This window comes from Ursus arctos, unplaced genomic scaffold, assembly GCF_023065955.2.
Source record: "Ursus arctos isolate Adak ecotype North America unplaced genomic scaffold, UrsArc2.0 scaffold_26, whole genome shotgun sequence".
Lineage (NCBI taxonomy): Eukaryota > Metazoa > Chordata > Mammalia > Carnivora > Ursidae > Ursus > Ursus arctos.
This window is the reverse complement of record NW_026622941.1, coordinates 23,041,770-23,061,678: the sequence shown is the minus strand read 5'-3', so window position 1 is coordinate 23,061,678 and position 19,909 is coordinate 23,041,770. Positions and strand designations below refer to the sequence as shown.

Genomic DNA, 19,909 nt, shown 5'->3' with positions numbered 1-19,909 from the left:
CCCGCCCCCAACCTGTGGTCAGGGAAGAATGGCTTAAAGTTCTAGACCTTCTAATCCTGTGGTTATCTCCTCTAGCAACAAGCCCCCTGTCCTTAGGTGAGGCCCAAAATCACCTTATTAACATAACAAGGGTCACCTTTATGGCTCTCATCATTTAAGAAATTCCTTTTGTTTTAGGAGCTCAGGGCCAGAAATGGGACAAAGATCAAATACATATTTCTTATTATAAAGCACAATATCATACATGCTACAACTAGTGAATGAAAGCCTGATGAGGAATGAGATATTTACATAGACTCAAAGTTTCTTCCCATAACTTATTAATGACAAAGGAATAATAGTAACTTTGAAATGGGGAAATTGGGCAGACACTAAACTAATCAAGTGATCAAGTGTTTAAAATCCTGATATATTGTACTGAGAGGAATACAACATCACTTCTGTAGTGTGTCTGTGAAAACATATAGCTTGAATAATCAAGAGGAAATATTGGACATTCTACAAAGTAACTAGCCTACGTGCCTCAAAAATGTCAAGGTCATAAAAGACAAGGAAGTGAGAAACTCTCCAGATGTAAGGAAACTGAAGAGCTGTGACAACTAAATACAAGGTGTGAACTGAATTGGCACCTGGACCAGAAAATAAGCTGTAAAGTATATGATTGGGACAACTGAGAATATTTGAACGTAGAACTTTGAATTAAGCTGTAGTATTGCAGTTATGTTAAATATCCAGATTTTGATCATTGTTCTGTAGTCAGGCAAGCAAATGTCCTTGTTCATAGGAAACAGGCACTGGTGTACATATGGGGTGAGAAGGCACAATACCCACAGCCTACTCTTGAGTGGTCAGGAACACGCTCAGGCTTTCATCCTGCTTCTCCTTCGGGAAAGAAGACCTACGACAGCTAGATAGTTGAGGAGGCAGGGTAGACTTCCTTTGTATCAATTATTCTAGCTGATAAATTAGGAAGGAATGATAGAATATCACCATTTGCATCACCGAATCAAAGAAGAGATGTAGGCCTTATTAAAAAGAAAACCACAGGCCCAAATTGGTGCCTTAGGCCACATCCCAAACCAGAGCTCAATACCTAATCTAATTGCAGTTTCAATCTCCCCAAAAATGTAGTCTCCACTGGTCAATGGGGAATTTTCTGATGGGTACCAATGAATCTGCCTCATGGGCGCTCCCCATCCCCTAAAGGAAGAAGAGGTATAATCCGTATGGTAAGACACCACCGTCCTACACCCCAATCCCTCCCAAATCTTCCCCACTATTCCCCCTAAGGGAAAGCCATCTTGCCTGAGAAAATCCTTTTCTTCTGCTAAGAATATTCTTGCCCCCTCTCCTTATACAAACCTATTTTGTACATCTCTGAATTCCTTCCTATTTGCTAGATGGGATGCTGCCTGGTTCATCCATCATTTAATAAAGCCAATTAGACCTTCAAATGGACTCAGATGAATTTTGTTTTTTAACAGATTTGGTGGCAGCAAAAGGATCCAAGGCGGACTTCCAGCAGCATTTGGGGATGATGAGACACACAGGCACGGTACCCGTGAACACTTGGAGTTCGCTGTTTTTCTTGTCATTTCCAAGGGCTGTGGGTAAATTCCTCTCAGTGGTGAGCTCTGCTCTGTTGTATTTGAGCTCTTGATCTAATTGGCTTTCCTTCACAGGGCAGGGCAGCTTATGCGGGCAGACAATGATGCCCCAAGTTCAACTGACCTGGCATATTTGCCCAGAGTCCAGTGGAGCTGGTGGTTTTGCCCAGAGCCCAACTGAGCTACCAGAAGGGTCTGCCTGGAGCCCAAGCCCCTAGCTTTCAGACCACAATTCGCCAGGCCACAGTAACATCTCTAGGTTACTACTGATACAGTAAGGTGGACATGTTTGCTTGCCTTATTTTGTGTAGATAAAGGAGCAGAGATCTCAGAGGAGGAAAAGCTGCAACAGTTGGGAGGCACAGGTTGAGCATTTAAAGGCTGTTAGAGCACTAGTCACCTCAAGAAGAATCCCATGACAGGATAAGTTGGTCACAGAATGGGTTAGATTGACATTAGGTCACCCACAAACCTTAAGGAAATTTCCGTGCAACAAGGTACACTATAAAACACACACAAACCCCAACCCTGTGGCACATCCCTTTTAGGTGTGAGTCTGGCTCTGAGAAACCCACAGTCTTAGGTAATGGGATTTTTTTTTTTTTTAAATATCCTTGCAGCTCGCTGATGGTATTCTTAAATGCTAAAGAGTCGTGCATGCCACCTTCCTGCACACCTACTTATTTCGTGTCCAAGAACTATAGTTCCAGAAATCTCAGATACTTAGCAAACACAGCTAAAATCTCACTAAGCTTGTTTTGTGTCCTGTGGAGCTCGGCTTGGTAACTGTGAGGTTGGGGCCTCAAGATGAGGCCGGACAGAGTGTGAGCTGCGCTTCCTCTGCAGGTAGATAAGGCTGAACAGAGACGTGGGTTAACTCCATTTGCAGCTAGGGTCCTACCAAACTGCTCCAGCCCTCAGGGGTATGACAGCCTAGAAATACAGTGGCCATTGCCCTTGAAAGCAAGGGCTCCCAAATTAAACAGAATGGGATACCTGTTTTAGTTGGCATGCAGAAGCCTCCAAAATGTTTCAAAATTTCAAAGTAGTACCACTGGAAGATTCGTTACAAAAAGCTAATGAAAAAGAAACAATGTAGCTAAAATAGGACTATAAGACTGTAACTCTTTCTGCTCCCCTCTATCCTTTGAGCATTCATCCTAGTTATGCTCTGTCTGAATTGTCTTTCCACTCTAAAGAGACTATTAAACGGTTACATTTAAAAATAAGACCATCCAAGGGCACATGGGTGGCTCAGTCTGCCTTTAGCCCAGGTCATGATCCCAGGGTCCTGGGATTGACTCCCGCATTGGGCTCCCCACTCGGTGGGGAGCCTGCTTCTCCCTCTGTCACATAAATAAATATTTAAAAATAAGACCATTCAGGACCCCCCAGATCCTCATCAGGCATCTTTCGCTCCTTGGTCGAAGTCTGAACTAAGGGTCTTAAAGAATTTCCTAAGCCCAAAGAGCACCCTCAAGAGTTTTTGTAAATAGATTTGTTCCTCAGCCCAGTCAAAAGATAGAAATAAAAATTCACATTGTCCCTTCCTTCTTTCCCAAATCCAGACCCATTGGTTATTGATCCTTTATCTCCTAGAAATAACTATTTCCTTCTTGCTTGTCTCGTATTTTGTCCTAATGAAGCAGGAAAGCTGAAGGGATTCCATTTTAGAAAGGCTCCAGCTCTGCTGTTTCTCTGCTAGGCCCTATTCACTCATGTTCCATAATTTGCCTCTGAACAAGGCAAAGAAGCCAACTTCCCACTTCAAGGGGTGATGATGGATGGAAGCACAAAAATGTTTGCCTTTAGCGCAGAAGGCTGACCTATAGGCTGCATAGTTCCGATAAGGATCACACACGTGCTGGTTGCTAATTCTTAAAGGGTCTCATGACTGCCTGTACGTCTCACAAAGAGTTAATATCAAGCTCAATGATAAGCACCAGAGAAATCTTGCCAAAGTTTTATGGGTAGAAATTCAAAGAAAACATTCATGATCTTATACCCCCTGCATGTCCCCTCCTCTTTGAGCACTAAATGTATAACCACCCACCAGCTTCTTCCAGTAAAAGTGCAGCTCTTTCTGCCCATGGGTCCTGTCCCTGTGCTACTTAAATAAAGTTACTAAAAGCTGCACCGTAAAACGTCTCGAGATTTCTTTCTTGATTGTTGGCTCAGTGGTCCCGCAACAGGCAGAGGCCAGAAAGTTAGTCATTGAGTTTTGTCCTAGGCCCCAAACCCCTGATAACACTTAAGCGCCATATCCTAAACATGTCCCAGGACATTAGCTTCAGACAAACTTCAGCTGATGCTGGCATCGATACCCTTATCTTCCAGAATTTATGGAATAACACATATTGTTCACTTGATACTTGCCTTTGACTGAACCCTACCCTGGATTCCTGGAGAAACATGCACCCTAGTCTCTCTAATACAAACCCCTTGCAAGGATGAGACTCTTCTTCTCTCCTTTCTGAGTCTCCTGGACACTCCGTCTGCTATTATCTATCAGTCACACTACTCAATAAACTCTGTTTTCACTTTCTCCGGCTCACATTTGATTTCTGTTCTGCGTGAAGCCAAGGAAAGGTCCTGGCTGGTCCTGTGAGACCCTCCCCTTCCCCTGGGTTCTGGGACTCAGCCTGCCTGCATCACTAAGAATGTGGTTTGGCTCTCTGTCTGCCTGGGACATGCAGGTTGTCAGTTCTTTCACTGGCTATGTTTGGGAGTGACTCTAGATCTTGTAAGGATACTAACTTTTACATACTCTAAAATGAACAACTTTGGGGCGCCTGGGTGGCACAGCGGTTAAGCGTCTGCCTTCAGCTCAGGGCGTGATCCCGGCGTTCCGGGATTGAGCCCCACATCAGGCTCCTCTGCTGGGAGCCTGCTTCTTCCTCTCCCACTCCCCCTGCTTGTGTTCCCTCTCTCACTGGCTGTCTCTGTCTCTGTCAGATAAATAATCTTAAAATAAAATAAAATAAAATAAAATAAAATAAAATAAAATAAAATAAAATGAACAACTTTGAGCTAAATTTCGTATCGTGGTTTTATAAATGTGTGGTATATATTTCTAGTGAGGGACCACTGATGACGTGTAAGTAGTTCCAATGATTGGAGCTGGTAAATCAGTTGATAAGCTCGAAAAAAAATCATGCAACACTGGTAAAATATGCAAAATAGGTATAAAGAAATTACAAAGAAATAACCAACACCTCAACAGCTGTCCCTACTCCGAAATCAGGTTGTATCCATCACATATGTAAACACAACTACACAGACCAGCACACATAAACCATTTCCCTTCTGCTCACAAAGGAAATTACAGACGACTTGATGAGCACTACCAAACATTTCAGCAGATAATTTTCAACTAACCTCTGCATTTGGTGTCACATGCATGAAAAATACTCATGAGTAATTCCTCACAGGTCCTATTAGTGCTGCAGGTTACATCTTCCTTGACATTATTGTTTCCTAGTTTCCATCCTATTAGAAGAAAGTTTGCATATTCAGATGTTTTCTGTGCTACAACTGCTTATTTTGTTTTAATTTTTATAAAAGAGATATTTCAATAGCAGCGCCCAATACTGGTTACTTGACTTGAAAAGACCAGGCAAAAAAATTGGCCTTGAAAGTCTATTATTCAAGTTTCCTTTTAATTTATAAGTTTTGTTAAAGTAGAATAAAAGAGAAGAAAGAGAGGGAAAGGAGTTCTTGGCCCTATAATATTAAAAGCATTCTATGAAAAAGTAACTAGTACAACACAAACAGAAATATTTTAAAGAAAAATAGAGGGAACGGAAAAATTAGCTATATAGAAAACATGTCATCTTATGTTGTTTTGCTTTTCAGCATCCATCATGTAGGGGACTCTATGAGTAATTCCCTAAATAGAGTTCACAAAATCTGAATTAAAGTTGGCCTGCAAAATACATTCTCCCCTGGTCTACCTTACTGGCTCTACAATGGAGCCTACACTTTCTTACATGTTTTACACACACACACACACACACACACACACACACACACACACACACACAGAGTTAAAATGGTAGTTTTTAGGAAGGCATCTGAGAACCACATGAATTTTAACTAACCTATATCTATGTATTTCCATCATGACGTTCTAATTTGCCCCAGAGAAAGTTTGTTTTCAGATCAGTAAAGAAAAAAACCAATGATTATGATTATAAATACAGTCTGGAATTTCTGTAAGGTTTTTAATTAAAAGCATGGAAAATACTTACATTTCACGTGTAAGATTTTCTTTTAAGAGAAAAAACAGGGTGAGTCCTGCTAGAAGGTGGCAGAGTAGGATCCTAAGCTCACTTCCTCCCACAGACACGCCAAGGCAACAATTACAGTTGACCCTTGAACAACATGGGTTTGAACTACCTGGGTCCACTTACATGTGGTTTTTTAAAAACAGATATGGTACAATACTATAAATGTCTTTTTTTATGATATCCTTAATATTTTCTTTTTCACTAGCTTATTTTATTGGAAGAATACAGTATGTGATACATGTAACATACAAACTATGCATTAATCAACTACGTTATTGTTAATGACCTGATACTGGCAGAGATCTTCCATAGCTAAAAGCATGAAGAGAAAGACCCATTGAGAAGGGTAAGAGAGGAGAGACACAGTAGACAACCAAACCCTTGGTGTGAGGACCTGTGGAGTGAAAAATAGCGCCTATCATCTGGCTTTGAAAATCAGCAGAACTTAACTCTGACAGTCATAGAGGGCTGCAGGAAACCAAATCTCTGCTCTTAAAGGGCCAGTGCGCTGCATCAGTTGGCCCAAGACTCAGCAGTTTGAAAAGTGCTTGAGATATACATGAAAGAGATGACTAATTTTAGGATGTGTGCCAATGGGGCAGGGATCTGCAGGAGCTTTCTCTGGGATGAGGTGCCCCCTTTTCGCTTAGCTAGTCTGACACTTGCAGATACCGATTCAGACACTCTCCATCTATCTTGCTAGCACCACTTGCCCCATGCAGGTATTCTCCTGCAGAACTGCCCCAGCAGGTGCCTCTCCAAATCAGCTCCTGACCTACACACTTGGGGTGGGGAGGAGGCTCGGTTGGAAACTGTGTCTCTCCAGAGCAACTACTACCCCACCACACCCACCAGGACTAGAGTCCCTCCAGAGCTACTTCTGCCCCCAGGGAGTGGGGGAGCTAGGTCCATCTACCAGCAAAGTGACAGTAACTATAGCCAGGCCTACCACTCAACCTTGCCAGGAACTAGCCCAATCCACCAGTACAACCTTCACAGCTGCAACCAAGCCTCTCATTCAGCAGCACCAGGAGCCACCCACACCCACTAGCATGCCTACAGTGACTGTAGCTAGGCCTCTTGGTCAGTTGCACCACAGGCAAACCACGCTCATCAGTGCACCTGCAGCAGTCAAGGTCGGACATTATAGACAGCCAGCCTGAGGGCTAACCCTGCCCACCAGCACGCCTGCAGTGGCCGAAGCCAGGCCTTTCATTCAGCTGTGCTGGCAGCAAGCCCTGTAGCCAATCTTTGCAGACAGCTGGGCCAAGGGCTGGCCCTGCCCACCAGAGGACCAGTAGCAGTTCTGACCCAGTCACAAGAGGAATGCACACACAGTCCACACAAGGGACACCTCTGGAACATTCGTTTTTGTGGACTGGGGGGGATTGCTGCTGGGCCTCACAGGACATGTTCCACATAAGGGAACTACTTTCCAGACTAGAAGACAGCTGGCCTACTTAATATATAGTAATGAATAGAGTCAGACAAAATGAAGGGACAGAGGAATATGAACCACATGAAAGAACAAGACAAACCCCCAGAAAAAGTGCTAAATGAAATGGAAATAAGCAATCTACCTGATAAACAGTTTAAAGTAACAGTCATTAGATGCTCACCAGACTTGATAAATTCAGTGACAACTTCAACAAAGAGGTAGGAAATATAAAAAAGAACCAGCCAGAGAGGAAGAATATAATAACTGATATGAAAAATACACTAGAGGGAATCAATGGCAGATTTGATGATGCAGGAGAATAGAGCAGTGATCTGGAAGACGAGGTAGTAAAATGCAACTAAACTGCACAGAAAAAAGAACTTCAAAAAATGAGGACACGTTAAGGAAGTTCTTGGACAACATCAAGCATAACAAAACTCACATTACAGGGAACCCAGAAGGAGAGGAGAGAAGGGGGCAGAAACCATATTAGAGGAAATAATAGGTGAACACTTCCCTATCGTAAAGGACACAGACATCCAGTTTAAGGAAGCATAGAGAGTCCCAAACAAGATGAACCTAAGAAGACTGGCAAGACACATTATAATTAATGTAGCAAAAATTAAAGATAAAGAGAAAAATCTTAAAAGCTGCAAGAGAAGACCTAACAGTTAGGTACAAGGGAAACCCCCACAGGGCTATCAGCTGATTTTTCAGCAGAAACACTGCAGGCCAAAAGGGAGTGGCACCATATAATCAAAGTGGTGAAATGGGGAAAAAAAATACAACCAAGAATACTCTACATGGCAAGGTTATCATTCAGAATTGAAAGAGAGTTTCCAGACAAAAGTTAAAGGGGTTCCTCACTACTAAGCCAGCCTTATAGGAAATGTTAAAGGTACTTCTTTAAGTGAAAGAAGGTTATAACTAGATTTACAAAAATTATAAAAGGAAAAAAATTCACTGGTAAAAGCAAACAAAGATGCTAGATCAATCATTTATAAAGCTAGTATAAAGGTTAAAAGACAGAAGTGGTAAAATCGATTATACCTATAAAAATTAGTGAAGGGATACCCAATATAATAAGATGTAAAATATGACATCATATACATAAAATGTAGGGGGGGTAGTAAAACTGTGGTTCTTTTAAAATGTGTTTGACCTTCAGTGACCATCAACTTAACAGACGATTATATACATAGATGTCACACATGAACCTCGTGGTAACCACAAACCGAAAACCTATAATAGATACACAAAAAATAAAGAGAAAGAAATCCAAGCACATTAAAGAAATTCTCTTCCCTGTGAAAGATGACTAAGAGAAGGAGAAAGGGACACAGAATAACTATAAAAACAGAAAATGATTAACATAATGGCAATAATTGTATACCTACTAATAATTAATTGTAAATGGATTAAGTGCTCCAATCAAAAGACATAGGGTGACTCAATAGATAAAAAAACAAGACTCATCTATATGCTGTCAACAAGAGACCCTAAACTAAAATCATAAAGACTGAAAGTGAAAGGATGGAAAAAGATATTTCATGCAAATGGAAAAAAAAAAAAAAGGCAGGGTTAGCAATACTTAGACAAAATACACCTTAAAACAAAGACTGAAAAAAAAATGAAGGCCATTTACATAATTATAAAGGGATCAATCCAACAAGAGAATATAACAATTGTAAATATCTACACACCCCAACATAGGGCTCCTAAATACAAAAAGCAACTATTAACAGACATAAAGAAAGAAATTGACAGTAATACAATAATAGGGGACTTTAGCACTTCACATCAACAGATAGATCATCCAGACAGTAAATTAATACGGAAACAGTGGCTTTAAATGACACATTATATCAGAGGGACTTAGCAGATAGATACAGAATACTCGAAAACAACAAAATACACATTCAAATGCACATGGAATATTTTCCAAAATAGATCTTGTTAGGCCAAAAAATAAGTAGCAGTAAATTTAAGAAGACTGTATATCATATCAAACATCTTTTTCAACCACAGTACTATGAAACTACAAATCAATTACAAGAAAAAAAAAACTGGAAAAAAACCCACAAAACACTTGAAGGCTAAACAACATGCTAGTATACAACCTAAGGGTCAATGAGGAAGTAAAGAAGAAATCAGAGAGTACTTGGAGACAAATGAAATTAGAGACATGAAATCTTTGTTGGTTCAAAATCTTTGGGACTTAGCAACAACAGTTGTAAGATGGAAGTTTATAGCAATACAGGCCTATTTCAAGAAACAAGAAAAATATCAAGTAATCTAATTTTACACCTAAAGGAATTAGGGAAAAAAAAAAAAAGTCCGAAGTTAGTAGAAGAAAGGAAATAGAAGTAGAGGAAAAGGGAAAATAAATGAAATAGAAACTGAAAAAAAAAACAAAAAACCCCAAAACATAATAGAAAAGATCAATGAAACTAAGACCTGAGTTCTTTGAAAAGATAAACAAAATTGATGAACTTTTAGCCAGACTTAAAAAAAAAAAAAAAAAAAAAAAAAAGCCAGGACTCAGATAAGATCAGACCATCATAACCGATACCACAGAAATACAAAGGATTATAAAAGACTACCACAAAATGTTGTATACCAACAAATTGGACAATCTAGAAAAAAATAGATAAATTCCTAGAAACAAACAACCTCCCAAAATGGAATCAGGAAGAAAGAGAAAATCTGAACAAACCACTTACTAGTATTGAAATTGAACCGGTTATCAAAAATTCCCAATTAACAAAAGTCCAGGAGCAGATGGCTTCACAGTTGAATTCTACCAAACATTTAAAGAAGAGCTAATACCTATTCCTCTCAAACTATTCAAAGAATATAAGAGAAAGCTCCTAGTTCATTCCATGAGGCCTGCATTACCCTAACACCAAAATCGGACAGAAACCACAAAAAAAGAAAAAAAAAACCTACAGACTAATATTTCTGAAGAACACAGTTGCAAAACTCTGCAATAAAATATTAGTAAAATGAACTCAGTAGTACATTAAAAGGATCATTCACCAGAAGCAAGTGGGATTTATTTCATGCATGCAAGGACGATTTTATATGCATCAATCAATCCATGTGATATACCACATTAACAAAATGAAGGATAAAAACCATACGACTATCCCACTAGATGCAGGAAAAGCATTTGACAAAGTACAACATCATTCATGAAAAAAAAGCCTCAACAAAGTAGGTTTAGAGGGAACATATCTCAACATAATAAAGGCCTAACATCATAGCTAATGGTGAAAAACTGAGAGCTAACATCATAGCTAATGGTGAAAAACTGAGAGCTTTTCCTCTAAGATCAGGAACAAGACAAGGATGTTCATTCTCACCACTTTTATTCAACATAGTACTGGAAGTCGTAGCCACAGCCATCAGATAAGAAAAAGAAATAAAACTAACATCATAGCTAATGGTGAAAAACTGAGAGCTTTTCCTCTAAGATCAGGAACAAGACAAGGATGTTCACTCTCACCACTTTTATTCAACATAGTACTGGAAGTCGTAGCCACAGCCATCAGATAAGAAAAAGAAATAAAACTCATCCAGGTTGGTAAGGAAGAAGTAAAACTGTCACTATTTCCAGATGACATCATATTATATATAGAAAACCCTAAAGACTACAGCAAAAACTCCTAGAAGTATAAATGAATTCAGTAAAATCTCAGAATACAAAAATCAACATACAGAAATCTGTTGCATTTCTATACACCAACAACAAAATAACAGAAAGAGAAATTAAGAAAACAATCCAATTTACAAATGTATCAAAAAGAATAAAATCCCTAGGAATAAATTTAACCAAAGAGGTGACATACCTGTAGTCTGAAAACTATAAGACACTGATGAAAGACATTAAAAACAATATCAAAAAATGGAAAGATATACCATCCTCATGGATTTTAAGAGTTAATATTGTTAAAATATCCATACTATCCAATGCAATCTATAAATTTAGGGCAATCTCTATCAAAATACTTGTCAGGATAGCTAAAATTAACAACACAAGAAACAACAGGTGTTGGCGAGGATGCAGAGAAAGGGGAACCCTCTTGTTGGTGGGAATGCAAACTGGTGCAGCCACTCTGGAAAACAGTATGGAGGTTCCTCAAAATGTTAAAAATAGAACTACCCCAATCCCCAGCAATTGCACTACTAGGTATTTATTTACCCAAAGGATACAAAAATACAGATTCGAAAGGATACATGCACCCTGATGTTTATGGCAGCATTATCAATAATAGCCAAACTACAGAGAGAGACCAAATGTCCAGCAACTGATGAATGGATAAAGAAGATGTGGTGTGTACACACACACCCACACAGACACAATGGAATATTATTCAGCCATTAAAAGAATGAAATCTTGCCATTTGCAACAACATGGATGGAGCTAAAGGGTATTATGCTAAGTGAAATAAGTCAGTCAGAGAAAGACAAATACCATATGATCTCCCTCATATGTGGAGTTTAGGAAAGAAAACATGAACATATGGGAAGGGGGAAAAGGAGAGAGGGGAAATAAGCTAAAAGAGATTACTAACTATAGGGAACAAACTGAGGGTTGATGAAGGAAGGTGGGTAGGGGATGGACTAGATTGGCAATGGGTATTAAGGAGGGCACCTGTTATGATGAGCACTGGGTGTTGTATGTAAGTGATGAATCACTGAATTCTACTCCAGAAAACCATATTGCACTGTATGTTAACTACCTAAAATTTAAAAAAAATTTTTTTTACAGAACTAGAACAAATACTAAAATTTATTTGGGACCACAAAAGACCTGAAATAGCCAATGCCATCTTGAAAAAGAAGAACAAAGCTGAAGGCATCACAGTCCCAGATTTTAAGTTATATTACAAAGCTGTAGTAATCAAAACAGTATGGTACTGGCACAAAAACAGACATAAAGATCAACAGAACAGAACAGAACGGAAAGCCCAGAAATAAACCCACACTTGCACTGTCAATTAATCTATGACAAAGGAGATATGAATCCCTATTATATAATAGGGAAAAGATAGTCTCTTCAATAAATAATACTGGGAAAACTGGGAACTACATGGAAAAGAATGGAACTAGACCACTTCCTTACATCATACACAAAAATGAGCTAACAATGGATTAAATATCAAAATGTAAAGGCTGAAACCATAAAACTCCTAAGAGAAAACACAAGCAGTAAACTCTTCAACATTGACCTTAGCAACATTTTTCTGAATCTTTCTCCTCAGGACATGGAAACAAAAGGAAAAATAAAGTATTGGGACCATATCAAACTAAAAAGCTTTTGCACAGCGTAGGCAATGTACTGACTGGGAGAAGATATTTGCAAATTGATATATCCAATAAGAAGTAATATCCAGAATATATAAATAACAAACAACTCCAAAAAAACCAAATAATCCAATTTAAAAATCAGAAGAACTGAATAGACATTTTCTCATAGATGACATACTGATGGTCAACAGACACATGAAAAGATGCTTGACATCCCTCATCATCAGGGATACACAAATAAACCACAATGAGATATCACCTCACACCAGTCAGAATGACTATTACCAAAAAACAAGAATAACAACTGTTGGTAAGAATATGGAGAAAAGGGAGCCCTTATGAACTATTGGTGGGATTGTAAACTGGTGCAGCCACCATGAAAAACAGTGCAGAGGTCCCTCAAAAAAATTAAAAATGAAAATACTAGTAATTTCACTTCTGGGTATTTATCCAAAGAAAACAAAAACATTAATTTGAAAAGATATATGCCATGAGAGACTATGGACTCTGGGAAACAAACTGAGGGCTTCAGAGGGGAGACAAGTGGGGGAATGGGATAGGCTGGTGATGGGTAGTAAGGAGGGCACGTATTGCATGGTGCACTGGGTGTTATACGCAGGTAATGAATCATGGAACTTTAAAATAAATAAATAAATAAAATAATTTTAAAAATTAAATTAAATTTAAAAAAATGAAAAGATATATGCACTACTATGTTTAGCCATGTATAGCCAAGATATGGAAGTGATCTAAATGTCTACTGATAAATGGATAAAGGAGATGTGGTACATATACCCAATGGAACATTACTCAGCCATTAAAAAAAAAGAATAAAATCTTGCCATCCAGGATAACATAGACAGACCTAGAGGGCATCATGCTAAGTGAAATAAGTCAGACAGAGAAAGACACCATATACTTTCACTTATGTGTGGAATCTAAAAAACAAAAAGGAAATAGACTAAAAAATACGGAGAACGAATTAGTAACTGCCAGAGGGGAGGTAGGTGATGGGGTAGGTGAAGTGGATTAAGAGGTACAAACTTTCAGTTATAAATAAGTCATGAGGATGAAAAGTACAGCATAGGGAATATAGTCAATAATATTGTAATAACTTTGCATGGTGACGGACATTAACTCCACTTATCATGGTGAGCATTTAATGAAGTATATAATTGTTGAATCATTACACTGTACACCTGAAATTAATAGGTTAACTATACATCAATTTAAAAAATTAAAAATAATGTTAAAAAATGAACAAAAATTTTTTAAAAGAAAAAGAAACATACTTAAAAAGGGAAAAATGGATGCTTCCATTTAAGTTTTAATCATGTGGACTGGATTTTTTTAACTCAGGTATTCAGAAAGGGATATGCTTAAAAAAAAGGGGGGGGATATGCTTATTCTTTTATTGAAAGAACATTAAAAGATTAATATTTACCAGCTTCATTTAGAGATAAATTTTTCACCACTGATTTCTGAGGAGTAAAATATTCAGAGTTTTTATCAGAGGTTGAATCAAAGTCAAGTGTTGAGGCACTAAAATTATTTTCACTACAATAGTTATTCAAATCCTTGTTAGAGAAGCGCTCCCCATTCCTGGTCTTTGATACCCATGACGTGTCATTGTGAGAGCTCTGTGATCTTGGCCTTGAGAGGTTTTCAGAACTTGTGAGAGGAACAGGGTATGCTGCACTCTCGGGAGAGCTGAGATGAGAAATGGATGGGGTTCTTGGAGACTTTATTTGAGGAGATGTAATGATGGCATCGTCTTTCCTGGTACCTAAGAAAAACGTGCTGGGTGAGAGAACAGGAGTGGCCGCCATGTTCTTCAGTAGCGCTTCAAAATCTTCCTTGGTGTTAATCTGTGGACTATCAAAACGGCTAGATTGGTATTTGAGAATCTGTCGAACTGGATCTGAAATCTCTTCTCTCTTTTGGATGGCTCTGATTTTTCTACAAATGCTTTCCACTGGGTTGTGCCGCTTGTCCGTGACCTTCCTCACAGAGGCCATTGTTGACCTTCCTTCGATCATGCAGATGAAGTGGCTGAAGTGCAGGCAGAAGTAGACATGTTTGTTTGTTTGAAGTTAGCATTGTCCTGACAATAATCTAGCAATGCTATTTAGTCCTAAATCAGCTGTGGAAGGATGAAGAGGTCTTTAAACAATTGGTTTAAACAAGTTTGCGTATGTTTAACTTCGGCACTCAAATTTCCTGAAAGCAACAACTAACACATAAAAAGGGTTTGCCACGTGCCAGGCATGGTACTATATTCTTTATATGTATCAACGCAATTCATTCTTAAAACAACCCTATGAAGTAGACATTGCTATTATCTCCATTTCCAGGCAAAGAGAGAATAAAGAGACACACCCAAAGTCACCCCAGACAAGTGCTGGAGCCAGATTTGATCCCAGGCAGTCCTGCTCCAGAGGCTGGACTCCTAACCATACTGCTTTTCATTTACAATAATATGTCACATATGATGGTGATGGTGAGGATGCTAATAGCTCCTATTTGAGGACCTGTTCTGGTTCTCATCTAATGAGAACTTACTATACATGCCCTGTGGAAATAAATCCAAAATTTTGCCTAAACTGGCAAAATTTAAATTAACCTAGGAAAAGAGTTACAATAGTTTGAATAGTTACAAATAGCTGGTTACAGAGAGTTTGAAAGTGAGGATTTTTTAGGACCTTAAGAAGATTTCCATTCACAGATCTCTTTAAAAATCCCCTCATAGAAAATGAACAAAAGGTAGAGAAATTTTAAAAGAACTATAATTGGAAGGGGTATTTAGAAAGACTGGTATTTAGAAGATACTCAAAAATCCTCACAATCTGGTTTCATTTTACTTCAAGATAACAGCCACCAGCTCCAGCCAATGAAGCTCGTGCTGCAGAATCCTTTACTAATTAGAGTCATGATCACCTGAAACTTTGTGCTGTTACTTGTCAATACCTCCCTTTCCATATATTCAAGGGTTATTTTTCAATACAAAGCCTAAAATACAATCCTCTATGGAAATTCTGGAATCAGTATATACTCACTGGAGTCTATTCTTTCTGATCTCTCCTAGGCTTTATAATTGTGCTGTATGTTTGTCATTTAATTAAATTTTGTCTTCTATCCTTGGATTGTTTAAACTGTGTATGCATGTTGTTTCCTCAAAAAACAATTTTAGGGGCGCCTCGGTGGCGCAGTCGTTAAGCGTCTGCCTTTGGCTCAGGGCATGATCCCAGTGTTCTGGGATCGAGCCCCACATCAGGCTCCCCCCCCCCGCCGCCCCGGGGAGACTGCTTCCTCCTCTCCCACTCCCCCTGCTTGTGTTCTCTCTCTCGCTGGCTGTCCCTCTGTCAAATTAATAAATAAAATCTTAAAAACAAAACAAAACAATTTTAATTCATGTATTCAAAAACCAAGACATTATTGTTGGCATCATTGATAAGCCACAGTCAAATATAATACACACAATTACCAGGCTTGTAGATGTGTCTCCCAGCTCCTGTGAGTGTTGACCCCTCAACTTGACTCACAGCTACCAACTTTTCTGGAGAATTTCCCCTGGCCAAATGGGAGCTTCTCATCACTCCACTGGGAGGCTGGAAGTGATGTAGAGGGAATGACAGAAGAAAGTGCCCCTGTGAACATGCATGCTTTAAATCTATGGCTGACTGTGGCCAGGACACTGCAGGCACCATTAGATTTCCTTATGTCAAGTAAAGAGTCTTATAAGACTGATTATCTGTCCATGTTCTCAATATGAAAGGACTGTTTTTCTCTTCAAGAGCCAGAGAACAGAAGCACATGTTGGGCATGAGGCTAATAGACACCCTAAAACTGGAACCTCAAACTCTCAGACCCTATCTATGCTCCTTGTTGAACACTGAGGTGGGAAGCTGTTCAAGCCACAGGGAAAGGCTTTGCCTTGTGGGCATTTGTGACTGATCCAGATTAATGTTCCTAGCATACAAGGCACGCATTTCTATTTGTAGTGTATAAGACATGCATTTCTATTTGTTTTTCCAAGGCATTTTTCTCCTTTTACCATCTGTTTGCTAAACTTCCATGACTCACCTTAGTGACCTCCACTCCGTGGTTTATGAACTAAACCTTAGAAAGTGTACACTTAAGACTCTGGCTCGTCATGAGCTAATGAACGTTCTCAAGATTAACTTGTTTTGCTTTTTCTAATATAAAGCAGAATATCTGAGTTCAAAAAGATGTGATGGTTAGGATTTCAAAATTTGGGCCACCTCCTCCATATATGGCCTGGAAACATCTCCTGTCTGTCCCGTCCAAATCTCTTTTTTAGTTTCAGATCTCAACAGAAAAGATTAGATTATTTTTAGTAATCTCTACACCCAATATGGGGCTCTAACTCACAACCCTGAGATCCAGAGTCATATCCTCCTCTGACTGAGCCAACCAGGTGCCCCAAGAAATGCTTCTATTATTTTTAAACTCTCTGAACCTCAGTTGTACTCCATATCACTCATTCTTTTAGGCACTCAACCAATATTTATCAAGTACCTAAAAAGTGCTAATACCTCCATTCCAGAAAGTATCTGCTCTCCTAAGACCTGTGGTCTGCAGGGGGTACAGATATGAACACATAAGCTACTGGGAGTACCACATTAAATCCAGGATGCCCAAGAAAATCTGAATTTCAGGGGTGCCTGGGTGGCTCAGTGGGTTAAGCCTCTCCCTTTGGATCCAGCCCCACATCAGGCTCCCTGCCTGCTGTTCCCTCTGCTTGTGCTCTCTCTCTCTCTCTCAAATAAATAAAATCTTTCTAAAAAATCTGAATTTCAGATAAAGAAGGGCTAATTTTTTTAGTATAAGTATGCCACAAAAGTTGCACAGGAAAAACTTATACTGAAAAATTGTTTATCTGAAATTCAGATTTCACTGAGCCTCTTGTATTTTTATTAGATAAATCTAGCAACCCTAAAGCCCAGAGATAACTATGTAATTACACACTGGGAAAGAAAAGTGCCAGGGGCTCTGGGAGCATATAATAGGGGGTTATCCTAGTTTGGGAGTGAGGATGGAAAAATTGAGGGGCCCCTATTATGTATCACACACTGTGCACAATGCTATATTGTTTGCTAAACCCACGGTTATAAATAGAACACTGGGACCACAAATCTGCTATAGGAATTTCCATTTGGATTCACATTAGCTGAATGTAAAATAATGTTAGAAATTATCCAAACCAATTATTTCACTCATTTTATTTATTTCTTCACTGATTGAACTGTGCCTCATTGTTCTTATTTCTAGGATCTGAGTCTCGTTATTCTTACTGCCTGAATTGCTTTATTACATATAGTAAAAGCTCTTGAGTCAACACCGTTCAACCAGCTCCCAGATCCAAAGCATGATTAAAAGCCTCTGAACTTTATAGATGGCAACATCTATAAAACAATGTGATTTGTTTCTTACCTAAAGTAAGTTTGCTCATTATATATCTAATTTTCACCAGTGATGTTACTACAGAGTTGAATATTAACCTCTAGGCATTTACACTCTTTGAGACTTACAGAAATCTTCTCCATTTGTTCTGACTTCCTAAAGGAGTTAGAATAAATTCACTATTTACGTACAATATAGAGAATATTTCATATTCTTTGGAACTAACAAACACAAGGGCATAATTTGTATTTTTCAATTTCCACATTCTTCAATCACTAAGAAATAGTTGAATTTCTTTGCAAAGAAAGATTTATACAGAGATACAGAAGAAGCATCCTTGAAAAAAGATTTTAGTGTGATTCAAAAACTCTTTAGAAAGCCTTCTGAATCAAACTCTGACTCAAAAGATTATGTTGACAATGTAATTATCTTTCCTTTACCAACCATTTAAGTATTTTCTCCCTTTACTAATGATTATTTCTTGAACATTAAGCTTCCAAACTTCAGATCAGGTAGGCATATTTTAATAATCATTCAATACTTAATTATGAAATTCAGGCAAATATTTCACCTGAGTCCCAATTGGAGAATTAAGGCAAAACGCTGAAATAAGGTATGCAAATTTTTTTAAGTATCTGTGTGTATATGTAGATAAACAAGAAATTCCTTTTGCCAAGAGAGCCCTTCACTAACAGATGCCAATAAACTCTTCATGGAAACAGAAGAAACATCTGTTCACTGAGATGTTCCCAGAAAAGTCGTCTTTAGTGAGCCTAGTGGGAGGGCGGAGCATGGTTTTTGACTTAACACAGTAAATTTCATAGTTGCCAAATTACACCGTTTTTAATCTCTCTGTGACTAATATTTAGGGTAATAAAATAATAACACTTTTTCCTAAGATAGGTGACAGCAGCTGTTAATGAAAACGATTTGCAAACCACAGGTCCCGGATTTAGTAAATGCTCAGCGAGGCTCATCTGCAAACCTGTGTGATTACTAATCAACGCAAGCTGGCATAGAATGGGACTCTCCCCTCCCACCATTCACTTAACCCTGTTAAATTAAGCTCCTTGGCTGGGTCACACCAAACTTATTATAAACATCTCATACTGGAACAGTTCCTGAAATAGCATAGTCACACATATGCTTCTGAAAACTCACTGTGCTCTTCTGTTTCAGTTCTTATTATATGAGGTCTGGTTTTCCTCTCAGAGACCAGGAGAAGACCCGACATCGCCAACTGCAAGAATCTAGGTGCTCCCATGTTCTCGGGGTCTACGAAACCACATAACCGCTTTCCACGGGCACACATGCCAAATAACGAAGGTTGGAAATGACAATTCAGGACCTTAGGTATCCAAAAGCCCCTTTGAAAACAATTCTAGGATTTGCCTGTGGTGAAAGCAACATCTCTGGAGGGAACCTAGCTTTATCGCCACAAGCATATTGAGTTTGGGGCTGGCGGTGAGGCGAAGACAGAGGCTACCCCTGGGAAGGGCTTTTCCCTGTTTAGAACAGGACTTTCTTGACCTTAAATGACTAAAGGCCAGCATCCGCCAGTTTAGCTCTTTTTTGGAGGGAAAACTCACCACCTTATTTTCACTTTACCAGCACTCCAAGAACCATCTTCTGAAAACAGACTGGAGAGCAGAGGCCCGCAGGATCAGATGACTGGGTGGAGCTGACTTCCGCCGGGCGCTGCGGAGCCAGCAGAAGAGGGCTGGAGAAGAGGGAAGCCCGCGATCCGCTGCACCTGCCAGTGATCGGCTGCACCTGCCGCGTTGATCTGCCCGGATCATGCGAGCCGGAGGGTGAGGAGAGACGGAAGAGGAAGGAGG

The 19,909-nt window shown here is 39.2% G+C and overlaps 1 protein-coding gene across 1 annotated transcript in view; it reads right to left on the bottom strand.

Moving 5' to 3' along the window:
* IRAG2 (inositol 1,4,5-triphosphate receptor associated 2) overlaps window positions 1-14,682 on the bottom strand; it is a 118,960-nt gene extending 104,278 nt beyond the window's left edge. Inside the window, 2 exon segments of the mRNA XM_048216724.2 lie at window positions 4,986-5,096; window positions 14,092-14,682. Of these exon segments, the coding sequence (XP_048072681.1) occupies window positions 4,986-5,096; window positions 14,092-14,665 (685 nt within the window). The 5' untranslated portion in view covers window positions 14,666-14,682.
* Window positions 14,683-19,909: the final 5,227 nt, after the last annotated feature.